Genomic DNA, 24,039 nt, shown 5'->3' on the forward strand with positions numbered 1-24,039 from the left:
CTCTCTCTCTCTCTCTCTCTCTGCAATGAAGAGATGCCTTGTGCAGATTGGCTTTGGCATATTATTGTAGCAACATCAATGAGCAAGTTGTAGACTTGGAGAGAGAAATGTGGACATCTACTTGACAGATGACATGGTATGCTAATGTGTCTATGAACAGGCAATGCTTGTATATATATTATGTTCATGATTTAGTAGGGGTATGAGATCCTTGCTGTTAAATGTTATCGATGCATATAAAGCAGAGGATTAGATGAACAAATTAGAGCTTCTTTTGTTGTGCACTACACTTGCACGTTTGATGTTTGCCTCCATTGCTCTTGCTATTATTGCAGAGAGTAGAAGCTTTATTCTGCTTTGCAGTCAGATCAAACCAATCTCTTCAGATTTTGATGCTGAGATGTGTGGTCGATGCACCTGTAGTGGCATGGCTCCAACCTCAGAAGGACTGTTTTGCTGAGAGGAACTCGGTGGACTTGCACTCTTGTTCATGATCAAGTTATTTGTTGTCAGATGCATAAACAATCACATGAATAAATCATTACATTACATTATAAATATATATATATATATATATATATATGTAAATCGCATATCCTTAAAGAATCACATGATTATTTAAATGTAGTAAATTGTACAAAAATAAGAAGTATCACTGTGTTTTGTCGATCGGCTTGAAGATCGGGCAGTGGGAATGAGCATAAGAAAAAGCCATATCATTACTGGAATCCAGTTCGTGAAATATGCTATATTTTACATGCAATGAGGAAAAATTAGGATGGTAACCAACATAACAGGTTCTAGTAGTTCAACAAAGAATACTTTAATCTCAAAACAATCTTCCCTTTCAAGATTCCGAGCTTCCCTCCGGTCACCAACCAATGCCCTGGTATATCATCTGAGCCCTTTTTCATCTCGGACAAATCCACAAACTTCATCAGCCTCCCCACATCTGAATCCGAGCTCGACTCGTCGGAGCTCGTCGATAGTCCACTCGGCAACCTCTTCAATTTGCCGACTAGGCCATCAGGGCTGTGGTCCCACAAGGATCTCCTTATCGTACACCCGGGCACTTTGGAATATAGAAGTTTCATGTACAAGACGTTCTTCGATCCAAAGTCCCAAACTCCAAGCTGAGCTCCAGTGACTACAAAGACACCGGAGAGATCACTAATGAAATTCTCGTGGTTCTCTATAGGAGCTGTGGTAACATGGGAGAAGTTCTTCCACTTTACAGGCTCAAACCATCGGCTGTCTTGCTCCTCCGGTCCCTTCCAATTGGGCGCGCCGATTGCGACATGTGTGTCCCAGTATGGCTGGAGGATCTTTGGAAGGGTGGCCAGATGCTGCACCCGAATGCATAATCGGTTCTGCTTCGCACCTTCTAAGCATAAACTTAGGCCGGTGACAGGCTTCCGGCTCACTGATACCTGCATGGATATTCAATCAATGTAACGAGAAAGAAAGATCAATTAAAGGCAGGGCTGATATGGGGAGAAATTTAATAACACAGTGCTCTGGTTCTTTACACCATTAAATTTCCAAATCATCTTAGCACGGCCGGAAAATTGAAAGGGTAATCCATAAATGTGAGCAAACTTCATGAATCAAATTTCTATATTATGGTGTAGGAGTTTTGCAACCAACTCTATCAACATTCAGCAAATTTATATAGCAAAAATATGGCTATAAATCCTTCTCATATACTGATTCTGAAAAATAATTGGCACAACAGCTTGGAAACTGTTACGAGATGTTTGGTGGACTATCATAATTGTTAATGTGTAAGAGACCAATTATAATTCACCGAGTAAAAAAAAAAAATCAGACAAGTAAAACAAAAAACTGGAAACCTTTGCACAAGACTTGCCCACTTAAATAATAAATGGGCAAAAAAGTCCACCTTTTATTTGACATTTCACATCGTCTATAATTCACCTGTTATTTAACTTTGATATGATTAAGCTTTTCGCAACCTCAGAAATACATTATTCAAGTTGGAAATCACACTTTTATATTTTACTCTCACGCAGAGCATTTTCCTGTCACCAGTTGATACTAAGTATCAAGGCAGCTTAAGATTCCATTTACATCCACCAAAGTGTAGATCCTGGTTCCTGATGTCCCAATTGTGTGCATAATGTATATCATGTAAGGCATACCTGTTCTTGGCTCACATATAACTTCTGTCCCATTATGCTAAACTGCAAAAAAGGGCAGACTGGCTCTTTTCTTTGATGTCCTGGAAATTCTTCTCGAACTGGGGCCCAGATCCTTGGGATTTGGAACTCAAGGAAATACCGTAGCTCCTCAATTGGAGGCTTATCTGTGAGAAATTGATATGAGAAATCAAACATGGGGATTATCCAGAGAAAGATTCCAAGAGAACATGTGAAGTAGCTCCATACATTCCAGATAAAGGTTAATGGCACGAACAAGGTGGTCCTTCCCAGGAATACTTTCTAGAAGAGAAGTAATGGGAAAGAAGGTCATTTCAATGACATCAGGTGCCGAAGGAACAGTTCTGGCCCAGTCAACATGGTTCTGTACTAGGTCATCCCCTCCCCTCCTCCTAAAAATGACAGTTACATCCTGCATCAGTAAGTGCATTAGTAGTGCCATTTGGTATTTCAAACCACCATCGCTAGTCTGCATGCATAGAAGATGAAAGAAAGTGTTTTTATATAATCTAAGCTCATCTTCATGTAAATTATGGAGTCGAAACATTATGATGCATGTTTATAACTTACTGATAAGGCCAATAATTAAAATTTTGAAAGCCAGGAGAAGAAAATAAAGAACTGGACCTCTTGCGTTTTTGAAGTTTCAACCAAGTGATTTATAATTGGACAAGAGAAATTTCATCTTGTCAATAAAAATCTTTCAAGAATCCTTGCAGTTTGTGTGGCTAAATAGATCAGTATGTGGCATACTAAACGATTCTATACCATGACAATAGAAATGCAGGCACAAAACATAGGCAAACATCCTGAAATATGTATGCCATGCTGGTTATATGTTGAGAGCAAAAGGAACATCAATTAAAGTACCACGAAACAGAAAAAATATATACACTGCCTAAGCACCATGATTAACATTCAAAACAGTAACAGCAACCATAAATGCAAAAAGACAATTTTGGTTGGCACTACAATTAGACGTGACAATGAAAGAGAATAGGACTTACCTCTTTTGCACTGAGATACGGAGCACTAAGCGGTTGCGGGTATATCCCTTGACTGTTAAATATAAAAGGATCCACAGCCTGGAATAGGATCAAGTAAGAAATGATTTATCAGATTTGCAACAGCAAGATACTTTTTAATGATCATAGAAACTTTAATGAAAAAGAAAAATACTAGCCTTTCCCTTCATTCTCATTGGACCTGAACTTGTACGGGTTTCAACTTCAGAGAATCTCTGATCTCCCGCATCCTGGATGTAATTCTTGATTTCTGTGATCGATAACGTCGATGAGATGTGCTGCTTCACATAAATCACATCCTTACCACCAACAGTAATTGACGTGATAACGTGAGTACCATAATTCTCAATAAATCTGTCAATCAATTAAAAGTTAAGAAAGAAATGTTTGATTTGGAACTTTTCTTACTAAAGATTCTGCATTACCACCTTGCTAAGGACAATGGTTCCCATGAACGTGGCACAGCAGCTCTTACATTGTCCCGTAATAACGAAGGGTGTTTTGTCAGCTGAACCTTACACAAAGGAATATACTTCCCATCCATTGCAAGGCTTTTTGTAGCAGCAGCATCAATTTTCTTTGATCCACTAAAGCTGAAAGCAGAATTAAATTTTCCCAATGGAATATTTCCTGATAGAAGAGCTTTTGTGTTAAAATGCTCTGCCATCTGCAGTAGATTGCCAAAAATAAGAAAGGAAAATGTTAACGGCCAATAACAATCAACATTCCTATTTCAATTCAATCAGCAAATCATTTATATATACTAGGATGGTAAGAACACTTTGTCATATATAGCAGAACAACAAAGACAACTCAAACAGAAGAATGGTCATAATTGTTCAAGAGAATCACTGTTTGCTGACTTGCAGCTTGAGCCATGAACTAACCAATGTGTTCAGTGATTGAGTGTTCAGATTAACCAGAAAAAGTAAATTCTGGAATTTTGAGTGCTCTAGGATACTCATTAAGGTGATCCACCCACTTTTGATAAAGCCTCCTGTAAATAGAACAATAGTCCACTCTAATTTGTTCTTCAAGCTATTACAAAACGATATCGACTATTGCCTCATTACCCAGAGTAACACATAGTTAAACTTCTTGTTATTCAAAGCCTCCCATGATAGTAAGTTGTTGGTATAAGATCCCTGAGAATCAAACCTCCTGATAACGGATCAACCCTCACTGAAACCTGCTGATTAGGGCCTGGAAACTGCTTATAGAGGCGGTTGTTGATTTGAGTTAGTAAGCCATGGTTGAATAGGATGATTAAATTATGGAGCTAATGGCTTCAAGAGTAGGTTTGTCATCAGCTTCACATGAGAGGCCTTAAACCTAAAGCTTGAGATTTCCATCCTCCATCTATCTAGCTGTTTGGCATGGTCAGACCATTGGGTTCAGAAAACCGAGCTCTCATGGACTAGGTTGCCTCATAAATTGTTACAACCATGTTGGTGCTACCACCTATCGGTAGGACCCAGATGATACCATATTACCTTACATGATTCAGTCTCACAGGTTGACAATGGTGTTTCCCCCTTCAAGAATACATGGTAAACCCACCCACAGCAGTGTTGGACTCCAAGATTATAATCAGCAATTGCTTGTGATCGCATTACTGAACAAAGAAACAAGCAGATATTGCTAAATATACGAAACAAATAAAAGATCACGTCAAAATGTTCAATTTCTTATCTAAAAGCTTATCAAGAAGACTCTGCAATGTTAACATCTATTTTACAGGTGCCTTCACCCTTCCTATGTCGAAGCAAAACTAAAAAGCAACTATATAAAGTGACAAGCATTTAATCAGCAGAAAGCATACAAGAACAACAGATATCAGCTGACCTCATAGAATCCACAAGCACCAACACTCTCTCGTCGAGGGCTCTCAAGAGTGCACTTGACGTCCCTCGAGACATTAGGCACAACAAGTCCATCTCCGATCAGCAGATCCCTCGCGTGCTGCTCGTCGACCTCGACCACCCGCGACCCGGCGGCTCCCTTGCAGTAGAGCAGCCTAGTGTCACAGTTCGCATCGAAACCCCTTCCGAGGGCCCGAATCGAATTCTTGACGGCAGTGAGGGCCGGATCATCCTCCATTCTGGCCGACATCAGAAGCAATTGAGGGCAAACAGCGCATCAACCTAACAAACCACGAACCCTAATAGTTCGCTGAGGATGCTAAAAATCGGATCTTTCTCGAGGTCGGAACGCGGTTTCTTTGATTTGGCGAAGAAAAACAGGGGGAAACACTTCTTACCACACGAGTTCTTGGAATCAACCGCCCCGGAAGGGTTCGATATCGATCCCAAGTCTCCGATCTACCAGGAAATGAGAACAGAAGACTCGACACAGTCTCTTTCGTTTACTTTATCGACAACCGAGAGGAACGCATCATTCCAAGGAGATAGTAAACGGGCCGAAGAAAAGGCGACCCGCAATAATGGGTCTTTCTAAAGGTCAAAATCGAGTGTCGGATTCGGGTCACGATGATTTTCAAGTCCGATCCGATAGTGGAACTATCGAACCTGAATCCGAAACTGCATGAATATTATAAAAAAAAGGTCTTTTACAAGTAAATCCTCGTTAAATGTTAAAAATAACATATTTGCCATTCGGACTCTAAAATTACATATAATTAATCACATTTAGTCATGATTAATAGTCATTTATTTCTTAGAAGATACGTGCATTTAAAGCGGAACAAAAATAATCTTCGCTCCAAAATCATTCTTATATTTTCTTTACATTAAATATTAATTTGTAGTCATCGAGAATGTATTCTAAATTGTTCTATTGAATGCCTCTCTATTTCATGCTTTTTGGTTGCTTTCTATCTGGTCTTCGATTGACTCCAGAGGCAAAGAGAGAAGACTAGTATTTGGTGACCGCATCAAAGTCTACACCACTATACTTCCAATTGGTAGTCAAAGGTTTACAGTGGTCAGCCATCCCGTTGGTTGACTTGGTTGCAGTCATACGCCACCATTGCCGGCCAGGTGGGTGGATTTCTTTGGGATCTACAGGTAGCTGATTGCAGCATGAGAATAAGAAATTATTTGCAGTGGTTGTTTGGTTAGCGCAGTGTGTCGTTTTTGTTGTGGTTTCGTGTGAGAGTCCAAAAGTAAGGAACAAGAAAACCTCACACAGAAAACAGTGTTTGCGCAACGATGATGAAGCAGGAAGATCTAGTGAACTGAAGGAGGACTAGTCAAAGCTTCCAAGTCAACTGGTTCCCATTGCCAACTCTGAATCACGAGTAGAGCCTTCCGTCTATCGTTTTCTGTCAGAAAAGTCTGCTGCAATCCGGCTTTTAGCTAAGCCGACCTTCTTGACCTGTTTTTGATGCTTCGCTCTGCAGTTAGAGATTAAAATGTTTGCTCTGTTTCCCGTGTTCTTGTGTGATGAAGATTCATATATAAAGCCTACTGAAGCAGCAGTCCAGTAATTTGTTTTCCTTCTCAGTATGTGCTATTATTTACCTTTGGGATTCATTCACAGATCAATGAGTAAATGGGGTTGTCGATGGATATATGTACAGAATGATTTGGAAGGAAACAAGGAAATGAGGATCATCAATCGTTCGATGGCTTCTGTGCACAAAAGTATTACTACAAACGACTTCTGTACAGTGAAATCTGTCTACTTTCAATCGCCGTCGTCGGCAGTCAACGAGAATCGGCAGAGAGGGCAGAGACGGCTGAGCTGAAGCCACTGACGGAGACAGGTCGCGTGGAAGACATGCGAGCAGGGCATCCGGCAGACTTTCTCCCCGCATCCCATGTTTTCTAGGCAAACACTGCACTCCCTTCCTGCCGTGACGCCGTCTGCTACTCCCACGGTTAGGGTTTTCAGGCTCTTGATCGATGCCGTGGACGCCGGCACTGCACCGAAACCCCGTTGATGGCTCGGATCCGCTGTCGCCTCGCTGGCGTCCGAGACCCGCTGTATCATCACCATCACTTCTCTTCCATCGGAGTGAGTGCTCGGAGGGCCGTCGTCTTGGTCGATATTTACCTCGATCGTCACTCGACTGCACCTAGAAAACTCTCGGTCGGCCTCGTACGTGAGGAAGAAGATGCCGTCGTGGAAGATGCCGAAGTCGAAGGACTCGTGGCGTCGGACGTAGTCGAGCATGTGTTCCACCTCCCGCAGCCAACGCTGCGGCACCAGCAGGTTGCTGAAGCTGGGGTGGAAAATGAGGTCACATTCCGGCAACATGAAGATCACCTCCAATAAGGGATGCGCCAGGGCGTCGTCGCGCAGGGTGCTCGAATCGTCCCCCACCTCCATTGCTGTCTCCTTCCTTGTCCGCCAGGCAGAGAAAGCGAGTAGAGGTGGAGTTGGTGGAACCAGAGTTGACTCGGAGTCAAAATTAGATGTTCCTACGGCGACCAGAGGTCAAAATTAGTCCGATCTCATGAAATATGAAATATTAATGAAAAAATATATAGTCATATTATACTATAATCAAGAGATAATTTATATTTGATGAAAAATTCTCAATGATTTTATAAAATATTACAAATTTAAATATTAAAATAATCCCTTACTCGAAGTCAAAGATCGTCGTCAATCTTTCTCCATAATCGGATTTTTCTACGGCCAAGAAAGATGAAAAAATAAAAGAATTTTATTGGTATATATAAGGGGATGCGAAGGGCTCTTAAAAGGATATACAATTTTAATTTTAATTTATATATAATTTTGACTAAGAATAATTATACTATATATTTTTTGGAATATTAAGATAGGAAAGCAACAAGATTAAAAATCCTAATAAGGATAGGCAATTTACCATAGAAAGAACCAAAGGGACAAAATTCTTCTCTAGAAATTACATTACATAATTTGACTAATTGATAAGATAAGAGAAAAAAATAATCCTTACCTAATTGATAAGAATGGGACTATGTGAGAGAAAATAAAAAAATATATATATCTGAAAACAAATCCTCACACAATGCATTTTAGCACTATGCACAATTTTCCAAGCTTGTCTTCTTTCTAAAACTATCTCCATCTATACACTATTTAATTAGGTCATGATTATACTTAGCTAGACAACTTAACACATTGCAGTGCAATAAAAATGATCCATTAAGTTCATTTTCCAACATTAGTTGGAAATTTGTGACTACAACTTTAGGAGGAGCATTCAAAGGTGACTATAACTTTTTTTTCTTCATTTTATGTGTCCTAATCTATTATTTTATGAATCCTCCTATATATCCAACAAAAGTGGAGTTTAATTTATAATTAATCTATAATAATAAAAAATCAAACATAATAAAAACTCCATACATAGTAACACAATCTGTATGAATATCAATCAAAAATAAAATTAGGAACATGTAAAATATTTTCTTGAGTCAAACGAAACCGTAACAATCGTAGTCAATTATTATTTACTCAAAATTTTAATTTTTATCTTGGAACTAATTAAAGCATTAAAAAAATATCTTAAGAATCTCCTCCGAACTCGATCTTTTATATGTATGTCGAAATCTAATCGGATTTTGATATTCTCAATGTTTACTGCATCACTTTAAGTATAAAATGATTATGTCGGTTATAATAATCAATTATTAGCAATCAAATCCTCCCTATGGGTAATTTTTTTTCTTTGAACTGTGATCTTTAAATAATTAGCTTAAAGCCCCACCAAAAGTTAAGAAAGCCAGGAAAAGATTAAACCCATTAGTACTATAACTGCAGCTTTCTTTTCCACAGCATTGAAGGACAGTAAGGAAGCATCAAAAGTTACTGCAAACCATTTCACCAACCACAGATGGAGCTAATTTGTTGCTCATCAAAAGGTAGGAAAACAAGCTCTTTAGTTCCCTCATAATCTACATAGTTTTTCCCCTAATTAGAAGGAACCAACTAACATGAAACATTATGAAATATAGTCATATTATAATCGAGAAATAATAATTTATAATTGATAATTTTTTTTATAAAATTTAAATAAATCACAAGAAAATCATTCCACATACTCTAGATAAAGTGTCGTTACGATCGCGGTCGAATTCTTCCACAATCAACAAGAAAGGAAGAATTTTTAAAGATATATATGGGGGATATCGAGGGTAATTTTTATTTTTGTTTTTGTTAAATTTTTACTAAGAATAATTAAATTATGTCTTGTTTGGAATATATCAAGATAGGAAATGCAACTAAGTACTGATTAAGGATAGATGATTTAATGGGTGTCATCAATCACACCAAATGCATAGTAACACGCAGATGTATCTAATAACATATCAGATGTATGATTCAAATCAAATTAATGAATTCTTTTCAAACTCGTAGAGTTTTGAGACTATAGGAAGAACTAAAGCAATAGCTTTTATGTTGATTCAAGGTATATCAAAATTATTCTTTGCATTCATCTAAGTATGGTGTTAAGAAATTTTAAGCCAGTCTAATTCATAATACACCAACCTTATAAAACTACATTAGAGGCATGTTGTTAAATCTTATCAAAGCTTAAGTTAGTTTTTGATTTATTGATATCGACTAAATATCGAATCTTTAAGAGTCAGAATAAATCAAATGCTCATAGAATGCATTATATGTATTCGATATCATGGTTTAAAGTCGACGGTATTACGTGCATCCTCCAGCATTATGTGTAATTATATTTGTGCCAAATCTAAAGGATATTACATGGTCATAAGTACAGTTATAATATCTAAATGGAAAAATCGTATTGACCACATGATAGTGAGGTAACAACTATGTGGTGTTGAGGTGTTGACCTCATGATTTTGAAATATCAGCTATGTGATACTTATGTATCAACCTTGTGGCACTAAGGTGTTACTCATGTAGTATTGATATGTCAACAATCCTTCTTATATCATTATTCCCTTATCATTTGTCCAACATTGTGCCTCTTTGTAGTGAAATCGGGACATAACAAAAATTATGTTTAATTGTCAACCATGACAAGTATGATTTAACTTAGTATCAAAAAAAGGCTTTGGGCTAATTGAAAGTGTTGCTTTGGCTGATTAATCACATTATCATTGAAAAATATGCTTTTGATCAGTCACATACATAATTAAGAGAAAAAAGATTTTGGATCGTTCGATCATATTGTCATCCAAAAGAGTCATTTGGGTTGCTTCAGTTATGATATCGTCAAAAAGAATACTTTGAGCTATTTCAATCGTATTATCATCAAAAGAGTGCTTTGACTATTTTGACTATAATATCATCAAAAAAATTTTTTTTGATCGATATGACTACGTCGTTAGATTTGAGATGTCGATCGATTCTGGGACTCTTTTAGTATCAATGGAGTTACGCCACATGGTGAATCTACTTACATATTTATCTACATGTTTGAGGCATTATTATTACCTCAATTTCCATGCCATTTCATGAGTTACCGATTGGGTACAATTCTTGATATATCACAAATGATGACCTAGCATCCTCCATATATAGCAAATTATAGTATTACAAGGGATGATCCACCAAACCATCAAAGATCCAAAATAATAGCAGCCCTAGCTTTGGATCATTCTCGCCCAACTAGATGTTGCCACCTCATTTGTTAAGGTGGGCCGTTCGATAAATGAATAGATTAATGATGGTACTCCAAGGATCATTCAAGCCCTATAAATAGCGGACTTAACTCAGCTTCATGCATTGGATGATTCAAAACATTCGAGACATTCGAGACATTTTGATTCGACATATTCAGAGAACTTCAAACTTTCTCTCATAAGATTTGAATGATTTTTTGCTCATCCTCCTCCTTTAATGGTCGGGACCCGAATGTGTCATCAATTCAATAAGAAAATTTTATTCCTCGTTCGAAGGATCAAAGTTAATATTTCTAGGATGCTTATTCTGGTTTCTTAGTTCTAACTTTCCACCTTAGAGGATTTTAGAAAAGTCTTCTACATCTTAGCCAGAGTTCAAGTTGATAGTTGTGTATCTAATGATAGTAGGTTAGGTGGGAAGAAATAAAAAAAAATCTTCGATAGAAAATCCTTGCACAATGCATTTTAACACTATACACTATTTTTCAACTTTTATCTCTTTTCCAAAAATATCTCCATTTACATGTTACACAATTATGTTATAATTATACTAACCTAGACGACTTAATATGTTCCATTACAATAAAAATGATTGATTAAGTTTATTTTCTGACAGTAATTTTTTAATATAATTTTGTGAAATCAAGGATGACCATTCAAAGCTATGCTAATCTACCAATCAAAAAGTAAGTCATCCAAGGCTCCTAAGAGTCTTATATATCATAGTTATGAAAGTTATTAATAGACTAAACTCATTAGTACTATAAGTGAGTCTCAACATAATCTCTAAGTGATAAGTCAATACTAACCTAGACGACTAAACTCATTGATGTCAATCCGTAAACTCGCGAGAAATTATACATATGAGATATTTTTAAGAATAAATTGATTCCACGAACTTATAATTTTTTTGATTCTCCTACGATAACATACGACTAAATGTCCTTATCAGCTTTCTTTTCCACAGCATTGAAGGACAATAAGGAAGCATTAAAAGTTACTGTAAACCATTTCGCCAACAGCAGCTGCAGTACTCAGCACAAGATGGAGTAAATTTCTTGCTCATCAAAAGGAAGAAAAAGAAGCTCTTTAATTCCCTCATAATCTACATAGTTTTTCCCCTGATTAGAAGGGACGAACCAACAAAGGATCAAGAAATAGGACTTGGTCACATAGCACTCCCACACTGCACTCCTGACATTGTTCATGTGCTGCTGCTACCCAACAAGCTCGATCATGCCTCACTGAACTCAAAGCAGCCCATCACTGTCTCCCAATTACTGTCCATGCTCCAAGTATCTGCAGGCGGTGATGTGTTCATGATCTCCTGCCATGATAGTTCCGAGATGGACAAACGGGTTGTGTCACCTCGATCGCCAACCGAGGAGGGGCTACTGGTTTGGCTCTGGTTGGCAGCGGTGGCGGTGGACGGAGGAGGAGGAAGAAGATGTCGGCTGGATCGTGAGCCCTCGAAGGAAGCTTCCTCCTTTGGAGCAGACTCCATCGCGAACGCAATGCTCGCACCCATGGATCTGCATGTGTGCTGCATGCTGTACGCCACGATGAACTGTGGTGGGTATGCATCGCCGTCCTCCTGTTGCACTGTCTTGGTCGCAGGGCATCCCTGCTCTTTTCGGTGAATGCACCGGTAGTAGCTCCTGTTGACAACATGACAAGATCCATTCACAAGATGAGCAGTGGGAAATCCGAGACACGTTTAGGTGCGATGGCCATGGGCTACCTTGGGTATTTGGCACTGTTTATATCCTTCTGCCCGTACTTTCTCCAGCTATGTCCATCATCGTATGGAACAGATGTCACTGTGCACCATGTGTTGTGTGTCTTCCTGCAGGAAAGTTGGAATCAGAGGAGAAGCTCATTCGTGATCGTGTTAGGTATGGTAGTCTACCTTCTCTTGTGTCCGAGAGGCGTGCATCTGCCTCTCTTCTCCGAAGAGTACTCTCTGCTTCTTTGGCCGACGCCATGGCAAGTTCGACAGCAACAGGACTGCAGCCTGGAGAGAGCCGAGGCGGAGCACTTCATTAGCTTGTCGAGAATCTCCCGCGCCAGCTCCGCCGAGCTTCCCGCCGGCAGCGACGACGACAGAAGAACAGCCCGCAGCTGCCTCGCCAGCTCGTGCGCTTGGTTGATCTTGTCGATGGCCAGCCGGTTGTCACAGTGTTCCGAGTTGGAATCGAGCTCCGCGTGCCGCCCCATCCCTGGCGAACAAGCTTGGCGGCCAAGCAGTGAGAGAGCAATTGTCTCTTTATATGCAAGCATCCAAGAGGTGCATGAGTTGGTGGCCATTAATGACCCACCTGCTGCGTCATTTCCACTCCCTGTTCTCCGTTGATGGAAGATTAGAAGCAGCTCAAGAAAGCAATGGTTGGTTGCTTCTCACAAGTACACAGTGATTTGGGGTTCCAGAGAGTAAGAAGGTGCAGTCATCTCTGAGAATGACGACGCTTCTCTATCTGAACTTGCCCATCAGATGCGTCTGCGACGAAGTTGCAGGAGACGGATAAGGACATAAACATGGCCATCATGTGCTGCATACATAAACATGAAGGGGATCATGAGATGAAGAGTCTCCGAGAAAGCCACTATGTGTTGAGACTTCATATCTGCTATTTAATGCCACCCACTAGTATTGAAGATGGAGAGAGAGAGAGAGAGAGAGAGAGAGAGAGAGAGAGAGAGGCTGTGTCCAAAACTCTTCTCTACAACATAACAGATAAAGGCGAATCCAATAAAGAAAAGCTAATCTTTTTTTTTTTTATTTTTGGAAAATTACCTTCGATTTCTAAATTTTTCATACAGTATTTTTTTTAATATCTTAAATATTATCAATCACCTATGTATTTTTTAATCTATTTCTCATTTTTTTTCCTTGTGGACTGATCCATATTGTGAACCAGCTATAATATTTTTACACTATATAATATGTCTTTGATAATACTAGAAAAACACTATAACATAATATATATTTCTTATAATATTTTTGAAAATAAAAAATTGTGTTATAATATTTTTATACTAAAAAAATATTACAAACATCATATTTTTATATTACGTTTTAGTGTTTTTCTAGTATCACTGTAAATATAATAATATAGTATAAAAACATGTTAATGGAACCGATTCACCAATAAACTAATAAAAAAAAATCTAAGTATTAAGAAAAATATATTATTTAGAAATTCTAAAAATCAAGGATGCTTCTCGAGAAAAATAAAAAAAAATAGTTTATTTTCCTAAACAAATAGACAAGAAAAAGATGAATCATGCAGCATGCTCAAGCAGTTATAGAAAATTATAAGAAATCGTAGGTCGATTCGTTTTATTCAGATATTCACGATCAAGAGGTATTGGATTCCCCGATTCCATTGCTATCGCGGGCCTTACGCAATCGATCAGTAAAAAGTCAAAACTTATAGCTATTTGTATTAAAAAATAAGTGTAGTCATCGACTCCCAGGAAAGGGTAGAAGAATGTGACAGAATCCATATGCATATAGTTCTAACTATGCTTATCGGACTCTATTTATTAACGGTTAGGAATGGTACATGACTTGAGTTCAGAACATCGTAAGACAGTTCGATCCAATAAATATCCTAGTTCTACCCTATCTTTTGTTTCATTTCTTCTGGAACAATCACAAAAACTGATCCATCGTCATCAGTCTTAAAAAAATCTTAAAGAAGATGAAATAAAACAAAAGGCTTTTATCATCTATCAACTTCGCCTCCCCCACATTTTTTTTCTTTTTCTTTTTTAGATTAAGCGTTGGAAAATTTAGAAGCATCTAAGATGTTACCATTAGACAACCACCTGCTTTAATGCTCACCTAAGCTCGTGACTGCTTTTGACCACACTGTTCTCGTTCCTCTTGCCGTCACCAAAGCTTAACACACTAAACAGGCAGACAAAAGAGGATTCAAATGCCTCTTAATTATGCTCTTATCGACGGCAAACAGTCTCGTCGGCCTTTCTATCACCTACGACTTCAATGCCGATGTACTACTCCTCTCTGATGTGGTGATCTCACCAAACACTGATGTGAGATCCTTCGTAGGATTGACCGATGACCTACAAAATCCACAGTGGGTGGGATTTATTCTTAGTGCATGGAAACTAACATCAAAGCTCCTCTCCTCCTTCTGTTTCCATTTAGCATTTCTTTGCGTTTAATGTCGCCAACGATACTTACTCGCATTGATTCCATTCCAGAACGATGAGCTCATGAACGCCAAGGACTGCTGAGGTCACGACTTGGGACAGGAATGACGGCACGAGGTCGTGACGTCAGGGTCTGTGTCGGCACAGTACAAAATGGATTATTGGATGACCCCATCGTTATCTCGTGCTTTGTTGTCATCGCCTTGACCGTCGCTTCAGGAACGAGTGTCGGTACGAGCCCTCTACGTCGACAACTCGTGTCTTATCGCCGGCACCAACCATGGCACGTTGCATTGTTAACTTATATATCGAGTGTGTTTTCTGAGCTTCTAATCTTTACTCCACTCGTCGTCGTGATGTCAATTTTAATTTTAATCCATAATTACGAGAATTAAATACAACAAAGAATTGTCTTTATCTTTCCATAATTACTAAAGAGAAACCCTATAAACACTAATATTTTCTAACACTTTTTCCATCAAAACTAAAAATATATGAATTATTTATACAATAGCATAATATTAATTCTCGGTGTTTCTTTCTTTAACATAGAATTTTTTTACAATTTTGCATTCATTTTCCAAAAATACCAAATCACTATATATTACGAGTAAATTTACAAACTAAAATATCGAATATGTTGTATATTAAAGTTGAATTTAAATACCTTTGTTGAGAGGATCTTCTCCTAAAATATTCGTCTTTTACTACTAGTCTTGCCATGATACTATTTATTTTTCTCTAATAATCAATCAAATATTTTATATTTTATTATTATTGAATATTAGATATTAAAATATTTACTCGAAATCTTACTATTCATTTAGGAACTAACTAAAATATTAAAGAGATCTTATTGGGTACCCCATAATAATAATAATAATAATAATAATAATAATAATAATAATAATAATAATAATAATAATAATATAATCAATCGTCAACCCAAAACGACATATGATTTTTTTTTTGTATGCACAAATGTTTGCAAGTAAATTACTTACCATAAAAAGATCGAAGCAGTCAAAATTCTTACCAATTTAGTGCATAAATATCTTCAAAATTTTTGGGATAAAGTTAATATAACTATATATTATCTACTCGTGAACTGTTTGAGGACTACGTAACCGATTACCTGCGTTTTGATTGGTGCAGCAAAGACCTGGAGCGGGACCCGCTGTTTCCACATCTTTCGTCCAATCGTGATGCTGGTACTTGTTGCAGGTGACTGACGCTCGGTAGGAAAGCTCCTACCGTTTCGTATCACGCTATCATCTTCCACAAAAGTTCATCACGAGATGCAGGGGATACACGTGTCATCACGTAATCCGTCCGTTGTATACCCCAATTCCGAAAGGTATACGCCGCGATCTCTTTATCGGCTTCCAAATGAGCGTGCGCTCGCTTTCGCTTTCGTTCAACCCCCAAATCTTTCCCACCTGCGAGCGAACTCGCCAAGGCGGAGCGATTTCGAGGGATTGCCATCCCGATCTGCCGATCTCCCCATCCTTCGGCTTATCTTTACCAAAGTAACCGTCCTTTGGTAGGTCGTTTCCTCCCTTCGTTGTTTGAATTTTTTTGGGCGTGGGGGAAAAATCCATGGACAAAGAGATGCTCGAGACCTTTGAGGCCGCGAAGAAGGCCGCCGACGTGGCGGCGGAGGCCGGAGGCGGGTCGCCCGAGGTGGATCGGTGCCTGGACGCGCTGAAGCGGTTGAGGAGTCTGCCCGTCACGACGCAGGATCTGGTGGAAACCCAGGTGATGTATTCTTATCATGTTTCTTCATCTTACTTTTACGCTTCTTTGAAAGATTTTATTTATGTTGGCTCTTTGGATTATCAGTATGGTGTGATCTTGTTTTTAGTCGAGGAAAATTGATATCTTTCTCATGTTTTTGATGCTGATGTTAGCCATTGCCGTTGTTTGGTCAGAGTTGTATTGCGATGCTTGATGAAATTATTTCACAAAAAGGACTAGTCTTCTCTTCTTTTCTTTTATTTTCTTTTGTTGCAGATGATGCAAACTGCTTGGTTTTTGGCCATCATTTATGGTGGAAAAAAAAGTTATTAATTTACTGAATTGTATTCTTCTATTGCTGCAATCTCTTGCCTTATTATATTAATCTTCTTTTGGTATGTGTTTTCTGATTCATTGCTTGTCTGGGAACCATTATGTCTTTTAGGCACTGAGTAGAATATACAAAGTTAGCTTATAACTAAAACTAAATTACCAACGAGCACATGAACTATAAGTGTGTCAAAAAATATAAGAAATTTATGGTCTAAGAAACAAGTATAAGTAGAAGATAGCAACAACAAGAAAAGAAAAGGATAAAAATGTTCCTGTATAATGGCAGCAGTTGAACAATTGTCGCATCCACGTGGAACAAGACTTTCATTCATGCCAAATTGATTCACAATATCTTTCCAGTTAGTTCCTATTTAACGAATATATTATATAACAAGTTCAATGAGAAGTGGACATTTGACAATGCAACATATAAGAACCAATTACCAACGAGCACATGAACTATAAGTGTGTCAAAAAATATAAGAAATTTATGGTCTAAGAAACAAGTATAAGTAGAAGATAGCAACAACAAGAAAAGAAAAGGATAAAAATGTTCCTGTATAATGGCAGCAGTTGAACAATTGTCGCATCCACGTGGAACAAGACTTTCATTCATGCCAAATTGATTCACAATATCTTTCCAGTTAGTTCCTATTTAACGAATATATTATATAACAAGTTCAATGAGAAGTGGACATTTGACAATGCAACATATAAGAACCAATTTGTGGTAGGGATTTTAAAGTTGCATAGATGCTAATTGTTTGTTTTCTGGTTGGCATGTAGGTAGTTTTTCCTTCAGGAAGTAACACATAAACTAGATAAGCTTTCTTGTGGGATGCGGTTCCACTTGTAGTTAACAAAACATCAACCTAACATCAAATGTTGGTCGCACATCCGCTGTCTTTGGCCACCATATTGGGTGCCATTTATCATCATGTTATTGCTCATTTCAAGGTACAAGAGAAAGAGATGGAAAAATAGAGTGGGAGAGACAGAGAGCACAACATGGACTAGGAGATGGAGAACTGAGACTAAGTACAGTTGTTTTCGCATATTTTAGCCCTCTACTATTTGAAATATAAAAAAAAAAGTTCTGTAAAATGTAATATTTAACCATCCATATTGGATGGTATTTTCTTCCTTTTTTCTATATCTTCAATCCCTTTTGGGTTTTCTTTCATTATTCATTTTAACATCATCTTTTTTGCTTAATTCCAATTATAAATTGTGATATGGGTATGAAATCCACTATAGTTCCTGGTACCAATATTTAGAATGTTGATATCATCAAATTGTAATTGGATTCTTGGGTTGATCTCTGGCTTTGTTAGTAGAACTTACAGTGCCTTTGTGCTATAACAACCAATCATTAACTGCCTAATCTAGGACAATTTTATGAAGGTGGCTCTTGGGAAAAGAAAACATTTTTTCCTTTTCTTTCAAGATTTGATATTTGTGGAAGATAAAGAAAGAAGATATTAAATGATCTAGATAAAAGAAAATAAAAGGATAAATACCATACTCACTATGACTTACAAATGAACGCCATAAGGATAAAGGCCTAACACCACCACTCATGGATTATGGAACCATTGGTAAAAAGGGCATCTTATTTATCTTTATAGCTTCATGCACCATAGCATAGAATCCTGAAAGGGAGAAGAAAATTGTCTTATTTATAGTACACAACTACACATAATATCACTCTTTGTGCAAAGATCACTCTGTGGAATATTTTAAAAAATCTGATTTGCTAATAACTACTTATTTTGGGGCAATATTCTGGGTACTTTCTGGTTAACAGTGATGTCTCTGGAACTCGAATGTTGAAAGAAAAATTAGTTTTCCAGTGGAAGTAGATTTTCACTTGCCATTTCCATTCTGGTATCACATAATTTATCACTTTGATTCATGGATATGCTACAACTTCATGATGTTCTGTCAGATGCTTTGAGTTTCAGAAATTTTTTATGGAAGTTTGAACTGAGTCTCTAATTTCATTTGCATCGCTAAGAATGTATCATAGGGACATCTTGATCTTCAGATTATTGAAATGTTTTTTCACACATATCATGCAATCTGAATTGGACCAGTCAATTACCAATTTTATTTGATCACAATCGCAAATATTGGCATGCATATATCTTGCTATTTTACATCTTCGTGTCTCCCATTAGTATCTTGAATGTAGCTTTTTGAAACCAAAGTTCAGAAGTTTGGAATATAGAAGAGTTTCATTATATGCTTCGTCATTTAAATAAATCCTGTTGCCACCTTATTTCTCCTTTTGTGAAAATTCCAAACTTTTGTTTCAACATCACAGGATTATGTTTATACATTTTTCTTATTTTTTGAGTGATCCTTTCAAAGTTCTTTCGTGCAAAATTTGTCTGATTTGCCTTTTTTTTCTGTTGGAACTTAGACGTGCTTTCCTTTTTCCAGGTAGGCAAACGACTTCGCTATCTCACAAAAAATCATCATTCAAAGATTCAAGTTGAGGCTTCTGCCTTGTTAGAATTCTGGAAAAACGTAGTTATTCAGGAGACTTCAAATTCTAAGAAAAATGGAGGTTCTGAAAATAAAAAATTGGTGAAAAATATTAAATCTGAGAGACCAGAGGGTGTCAAGGTTGACAAGACTTCAAGGGCTGGGCCTGTCACCATGGATGTGATTTCAACTTCAGAAAGTTCCAAGTTTGTTAAGAAAGATAGGGAGCGGGGTATGAATGCTGAGATTGCAAAGTCAGAAAGAGACAAGACTGAGAAGAATGGCGGCAATGAATCTGTAGTTCATTCTGTCAATGCTGTGAGGATAACCAAGGGAGATCACCAAGCTGCTGCTACAAAGAAGTCATCAGCCGGTCCTCCTAGGCTGACAACAATGATCAAATGTAATGATCCTATGCGAGACAAAGTTCGAGAACTTCTAGCTGAGGCTTTCTCTAAAGTTTCTAGCGAGACCAACGAAGACGAAAGAGATGAAGTGAGAAATATCTCGGATGAAGTGGATGCATGCGATCCCATCCGAGTTGCTGTCATGGTGGAGTCTGTGATGTTTGAGAAACTAGGCCGTTCCAATGGTTCTCAAAAGCTTAAATACAGGTCCATAATGTTCAACTTGAAGGATGGCAACAACACAGATCTTCGAAGAAGAGTTCTCCTTGGAGAGGTGAAGCCTGAGAAACTCATCATCATGACTCCTGAAGAGATGGCCAGTGACAAGAGGAAACTTTCAAATGAGCAGATCAAAGAGAAGGCCTTGTTCGAGTGTGAGCGGGGAGGGCCTCCTAAAGCCACAACCGATCAGTTTAAATGTGGCCGATGTGGACAGAGAAAGACTACTTACTATCAGATGCAAACCCGAAGCGCGGATGAACCGATGACCACATTTGTTACTTGCGTGAACTGCAACAACCACTGGAAGTTCTGTTGAGTGCAAAACGCAGCAGAATGATCGCTGAAGACCATAGATCCTGTCTTCTGTCGTATTTGAGGGTATTTCCTTTGAACTCCCATTAACATTTGGTTTTATTAGCACCTTCAGTTTTCATCTCGTTTCTTCATTTTGCTATTCGCTGCCCATATTGCATTCAAATTGTGGAATTCATGCATCATCATATCTGAGTTAAGCATCAGGATGTAGAACAGGATTTAACAGTTGTTTGTCTGGTGTATGCACTATGGGGGCATTGTTGTTTCCCTGATGGATAAATGGCACCTATGTTGGACTATATACCTCTTCCAATCTTTCAATTAATGCTAATTTAACATCATAAATTGGTTTGTCCTATCAAATGGAGTTACAAATCTTAATGGATTTAGGCTCTTTATCTCATTTTTTTATCAAACTAGTTACTGCTTGATCAAGCCTGATCAACTGAAGTTTCACCATGAGACTCCCACCAAAAATACAGCAGCAGAGATACAGTATAGAGAGACATGAAACAAACAACTACACTGAGGAAATGTCAGGCTACAGAACTATTCTCAGTTGATTAATATTGTTGTCTCCCAGAGGAAACAATCGAAATCAACCTTAATTGGATTCCATCAGTTAATTCCATTCTTAATTCTGCGTGACCAAGTTGCACAGCCAGACCTGCATTTATATCTACAAGATATTAATGGCGGAAGCTTCTCTTTTCTTTGCAGCAGTATCATACGAAGCTTCTCTTAACTCGTCGAGCTTGAGAAGGACTGGTGCGTTCACGAGCCACGCTTCGTGGTGACCGGTGGCTGTAGAACTCCGGGCGAGCGTCCATCCCTGCATTAAATCTTCTTCCCCCTCGTGCCTCGCATCTATGGCAACTGGAAGCTCGTCGGTGGGAGCTGCTGCTCTTCCCAGAACCCTCCAACCATTGCGTTTTGCCATTCCGGGCGATCCAATCGATGCTGATGGCCCCGTTGATTGAATCAGGTACGCTGTCATATCTGAAACGAGCCACAGCAGCCCCTGCTGTCGAGTGGCAGAGCCTCCGTCACTGCTCGTCAGCTGAGGGAAGGTGGTGTGGGGTGATGCACATGAAGGTATCCCCTCCTTGTATTGAGAGCTAACGAAGAGGGGCCCTACCCCTTACTAGCCTGCCCACCTTTGCTTCCTATAGTCTCTCCATTAAATCCCCAAAGGAAAAGAGAGGATGGAGAAGCATTTTAAGAGGCAAGGTTTGGTCGTACGTCACTGACATGCATATATAGTGAGGAAGACAGAAGGAGAGTGCTCCATGTCTAATGGAATGTGTTGTGGAACGCGAGTTCTGCAGAAGAGGTGTGTATGTGTGTGTGGAGACAAAGGCTTCTGTCCGCCGAGGACGAAGCAGGCTGAGGGTTGGCTGTGGCCGGCCAGTAGTCAGAACTCCACCTTTATCAAGCCTGACAAGCGCTTTATTTATTGGCATTCGCCCATGCAGGCATGGTGTTCGACTGACGTTGCTCGCCTCTTCGTGCATCAGTCTGCTTCTCCTTTTTGGCTCCTCCATTGCGAGTGCATGAAGAGGAAAAGATAGGTTAGGCTTAACTTTTGTTGGAGGGCAAGCGGTAAAGTTGTAGATTAGGTCTGTCATTTTATTGGGTGAAAGATGTGTCTCGATGCATTCATGGATCCATACACATCGACTGCAGACCATCACAAACAGGCCTATCCACACTTATTGGGTGTCAGGTGTGTCTCCAATCTTTCTCTCCTTAGTCCCTCACCTTAGCTTCTCTTCCTAGTATGTGCTTGCACTTTTTTCAGCTCAGATCTTGTCTCTTCTCCTACTTCTCCTGCTTTTGGATCTCAATAAAGAGTGTGTATTCATCTCACCAACTCCCGTTCATCATCTGCAGATCTACTTGCATGACCAGTTCTCCTTTCCCCCACTTGATGACAGTCGCAAGCATCGAGCAGATGACCTCCATGCATGCACGAAGCTACTGAACAGGGCTTTCTAACGAAACCATCCAACCTCCTCTTCCTTATATATCTCCGAGGGCTGCTTCTTTCCTTGAAGACGATCATGGATGATGAGCTGCAAAGCTGCGGAGGCCGGAAGAGGACTGCCACCACCATAGCATTGCGTCCGCGAGAGGAAGGCCTCAAGTGCCCGCGATGCCACTCCCCCAACACCAAGTTCTGCTACTACAACAACTATAGCTTGTCCCAGCCGAGACACTTCTGCAAGACCTGCCGCCGGTATTGGACCATAGGTGGCGCGCTCCGGAACGTGCCCATGGGTGGCGGCTCCCGCAAGAGCAAGAAGTCCAAGTCCTCGTCGGCGTCCCGCCTTCCGGTGGATCCCGTCCGTGGACTCGCCGAAACAGGCAGCGGCCTCAGGTTTCTCGATGGAGTACCGTCTTCTGTGGCCATGGACTTCCACATACGTCTGCATGCTCCACCTGCATCTGGGGCTTTCAGCTGCAGCAACCAGTGCATCAACTTTGTCGACATCTCACGCAGTACAACGTTCTCTTCTTCTTGTACTACTGCTGCTCTTCCTCCTCCAGTGGGCTTCGATTACCCAGTCCCTGCTGCTGCAGGTGTGTATGGTGAGGTCGGTGGTACTTCTATATCCTCTGCTGTGAACGGCATCAGCGTATCCTCCATCGAGCCCCTGAGCTCCATCAGCCAGGACCTCCATTGGAAGCTTCAGCAGCAGGGACTCTCCATGTTCACCGGACTCTCACCTCGTCCACTGGAGAACCAACAGACGCTCAAATCTTCTGATATTGCAGGCAGAGCCGGAGCCGAAGCTTGTGAGGTTAATGGATCCAGAAATCTTTGTGTTGGCGCTGGGGCTGATAGTTCACCAGCATGGTTCCCGGACAGTTCTTACACCATGCCGACTTCAAACAGCAGTATGCCTTGCAACACCATCAGCAACAACATCAACGAGAGCGCCAAGAGTGTCACCAACGTCAATAACATGAGCTATTGGGGTGGAACCTCAGCATGGAATGAGACGCCACAGTTCTCCACACTGCCTTAGGAAAGAAGAAGGCCAATGGAAGAGGTAGTATGACAGATGTGATCTCTCCAGTTCACTGCTGCTCCTTTCCGTAATCGTTTGCAGTTAAGCAGTCTGGGGAGTGTGAAGGATGGAATGATGTTGCAATCTTCTCCTGGCAGTCATTTCAACTTCCTACTTTCTTTCTCTTGCTGAAAGAGTGTATATATATTTATGTGTTTATCAGCTGCTTCTGATCATAATTTCTGCAAATTCTCATAGTGATGTGTTCGAGTTCTTATAAAACATGTAAATGAACATACTCTCAGTTAATCTTGAGCTTCTCTTTCTTTCTATGGGGTATCTTTCAGGAACTCAAGCCTCAATGATTCTTGAATTGGTTCTGACGTCAAGCAACAGGACTAAAATGTGTTTAGAGTTTGATCCGGCCCAGCCCATTACGCCAACATCAATCTCTAATTGGAGGTCCGCTTTGGCCCATTTATATTCTTTGCTATCGTTGACTTATGCTTACTGTTCCCCTCAAAGTCTCGCTTCGTCTTTAAGTAAACACCATATTGTTCTCGTTCCTAGAAAAGCTA

The 24,039-nt window shown here is 39.4% G+C and overlaps 5 protein-coding genes across 8 annotated transcripts; 2 read left to right on the forward strand and 3 right to left on the reverse strand.

Moving 5' to 3' along the window:
- Window positions 1-695: 695 nt before the first annotated feature.
- On the reverse strand, window positions 696-5,620 carry LOC103984268 (MACPF domain-containing protein CAD1). 3 transcript variants are annotated; one of them, XM_009401732.3, is made up of 8 exons: window positions 5,466-5,620; window positions 5,051-5,306; window positions 3,634-3,872; window positions 3,364-3,559; window positions 3,188-3,265; window positions 2,409-2,592; window positions 2,163-2,326; window positions 696-1,430 (listed from the first exon to the last, which is right to left on the reverse strand). In XM_009401732.3, exons 2-8 carry the CDS (start codon window positions 5,303-5,305, stop codon window positions 801-803), a joined length of 1,746 nt encoding a protein of 581 aa, XP_009400007.2. In that variant the 5' UTR covers window position 5,306; window positions 5,466-5,620; the 3' UTR covers window positions 696-800. The 3 variants fall into 3 exon arrangements, with proteins under 3 accessions (XP_009400007.2, XP_009400006.2, XP_018682211.2); XM_009401731.3 differs by having other exon boundaries at window positions 5,051-5,349; window positions 5,466-5,618; XM_018826666.2 differs by having other exon boundaries at window positions 5,051-5,618.
- Window positions 5,621-6,787: 1,167 nt separating this feature from the next.
- On the reverse strand, window positions 6,788-7,515 carry LOC103984407 (E3 ubiquitin-protein ligase SDIR1-like). Its single transcript, XM_009401885.3, has one exon. It carries the CDS (start codon window positions 7,496-7,498, stop codon window positions 6,854-6,856), a length of 645 nt encoding a protein of 214 aa, XP_009400160.2. The 5' UTR covers window positions 7,499-7,515; the 3' UTR covers window positions 6,788-6,853.
- Window positions 7,516-11,836: 4,321 nt separating this feature from the next.
- Window positions 11,837-13,053, reverse strand: LOC103984408 (transcription factor WRKY19-like). The gene is made up of 3 exons (XM_009401886.3): window positions 12,674-13,053; window positions 12,506-12,610; window positions 11,837-12,422 (listed from the first exon to the last, which is right to left on the reverse strand). Exons 1-3 carry the CDS (start codon window positions 13,042-13,044, stop codon window positions 11,999-12,001), a joined length of 900 nt encoding a protein of 299 aa, XP_009400161.2. The 5' UTR covers window positions 13,045-13,053; the 3' UTR covers window positions 11,837-11,998.
- Window positions 13,054-16,322: 3,269 nt separating this feature from the next.
- LOC103984270 (transcription elongation factor TFIIS) lies at window positions 16,323-23,791 on the forward strand. Of its 2 annotated transcripts, none has more exons than XM_065177918.1 (6): window positions 16,323-16,701; window positions 19,459-20,510; window positions 21,168-21,432; window positions 21,923-22,173; window positions 22,341-22,949; window positions 23,031-23,791. In XM_065177918.1, the coding sequence occupies exons 1-2, from the start codon at window positions 16,543-16,545 to the stop codon at window positions 20,446-20,448; spliced, it is 1,149 nt and encodes a 382-aa protein (XP_065033990.1). In that variant the 5' UTR covers window positions 16,323-16,542; the 3' UTR covers window positions 20,449-20,510; window positions 21,168-21,432; window positions 21,923-22,173; window positions 22,341-22,949; window positions 23,031-23,791. The 2 variants fall into 2 exon arrangements, with proteins under 2 accessions (XP_065033990.1, XP_018682143.2); XM_018826598.2 differs by having other exon boundaries at window positions 21,171-21,432.
- On the forward strand, window positions 22,511-23,479 carry LOC135666308 (dof zinc finger protein DOF5.7-like). The gene has a single exon (XM_065177904.1). The coding sequence runs from the start codon at window positions 22,511-22,513 to the stop codon at window positions 23,477-23,479; it is 969 nt and encodes a 322-aa protein (XP_065033976.1).
- Window positions 23,792-24,039: the final 248 nt, after the last annotated feature.

This window comes from Musa acuminata, unplaced genomic scaffold (assembly GCF_036884655.1).
Source record: "Musa acuminata AAA Group cultivar baxijiao unplaced genomic scaffold, Cavendish_Baxijiao_AAA HiC_scaffold_1082, whole genome shotgun sequence".
In the NCBI taxonomy this organism is placed as follows: Eukaryota; Viridiplantae; Streptophyta; class Magnoliopsida; order Zingiberales; family Musaceae; genus Musa; species Musa acuminata.

Coding starts and splice junctions, on each gene's coding strand:
- LOC103984407 (XM_009401885.3), bottom strand. CDS start 7,498: ATGGAGGTGGGGGACGATTCGAGCACCCTGCGCGACGACGCCCTGGCG.
- LOC103984270 (XM_065177918.1), top strand. CDS start 16,543: ATGGACAAAGAGATGCTCGAGACCTTTGAGGCCGCGAAGAAGGCCGCC. Junction 16,702..19,458: donor AGGATCTGGTGGAAACCCAG/GTGATGTATTCT, acceptor TCCTTTTTCCAG/GTAGGCAAACGACTTCGCTA.
- LOC135666308 (XM_065177904.1), top strand. CDS start 22,511: ATGGATGATGAGCTGCAAAGCTGCGGAGGCCGGAAGAGGACTGCCACC.
- LOC103984408 (XM_009401886.3), bottom strand. CDS start 13,044: ATGCTTGCATATAAAGAGACAATTGCTCTCTCACTGCTTGGCCGCCAA. Junction 12,611..12,673: donor CCTCTCGGACACAAGAGAAG/GTAGACTACCAT, acceptor ACTTTCCTGCAG/GAAGACACACAACACATGGT. Junction 12,423..12,505: donor AACAGTGCCAAATACCCAAG/GTAGCCCATGGC, acceptor TGTTGTCAACAG/GAGCTACTACCGGTGCATTC.
- LOC103984268 (XM_009401731.3), bottom strand. CDS start 5,317: ATGTCGGCCAGAATGGAGGATGATCCGGCCCTCACTGCCGTCAAGAAT. Junction 3,873..5,050: donor GTGCTTGTGGATTCTATGAG/GTCAGCTGATAT, acceptor AATCTACTGCAG/ATGGCAGAGCATTTTAACAC. Junction 2,593..3,187: donor CGTATCTCAGTGCAAAAGAG/GTAAGTCCTATT, acceptor TTACTGATGCAG/GATGTAACTGTCATTTTTAG.